Raw genomic sequence first — 584 nt, forward strand, 5'->3', positions numbered from 1 at the left:
TGTTTTGTTGTGTGTTATGTTTGAAGGTGGCTGTGACGCTGGTACGAGCAGCAGTGAGGGCCACAGAGGAGCAGATCCTGCGCAGTCTCAACCAGGAGGTGTCGCTGCTCACTGACATCCTGCAGCTCAGACTGCAGCAGGCCGCTCTGACCACCAGGAGGCGCCACGTTTCCATCACAATCTCCCATCCAGACAAGGCCAAAACACATGCAACAAAAGCTAAAGCAGGAAAACATCACTGACAAAACACGTCGTTGTTATATTGGACCAGACTCACAAACGCTGCCTCAAACACACTCTTACGTTTAAAAGGAGTGTCTTATTGTGAAGTGGACGAGTAAAATACTGCTTTATGATAATTAAAGAGACAACACTGAGTCATGAAAGCTGCTTTTTACTGCAGGATTTATTTTAAACCATGCTCTGAATCATTGTGACTCAACAGAAATAGCTGCAAACACTTTTATAAACACTGAAAACAATATAAGAGCTCCTTAAATGTACTGTCTCATAAAGTTTAGGATTATTTTTAATGCAACATTTAATTTGATGTTAATAAAGGGAATTTACAATTTATTCTGGGT

At 41.4% G+C, this 584-nt stretch overlaps 1 protein-coding gene across 1 annotated transcript in view; it reads left to right on the top strand.

Moving 5' to 3' along the window:
* cUnh8orf74 (chromosome Un C8orf74 homolog) overlaps window positions 1-242 on the top strand; it is a gene marked incomplete at both ends in the record, with an annotated part of 3,009 nt that extends 2,767 nt beyond the window's left edge. The window contains one exon of the mRNA XM_083908747.1: window positions 27-242. Coding sequence (XP_083764873.1) covers window positions 27-242 — 216 coding nt within the window. The remainder of the gene's footprint in view (window positions 1-26) is intronic.
* Between the last annotated feature and the right edge of the window lie 342 nt (window positions 243-584).

The sequence above is a fragment of the Microchirus variegatus genome (assembly GCF_963457635.1).
Source record: "Microchirus variegatus genome assembly, chromosome: 22".
Taxonomy (NCBI): Eukaryota; Metazoa; Chordata; class Actinopteri; order Pleuronectiformes; family Soleidae; genus Microchirus; species Microchirus variegatus.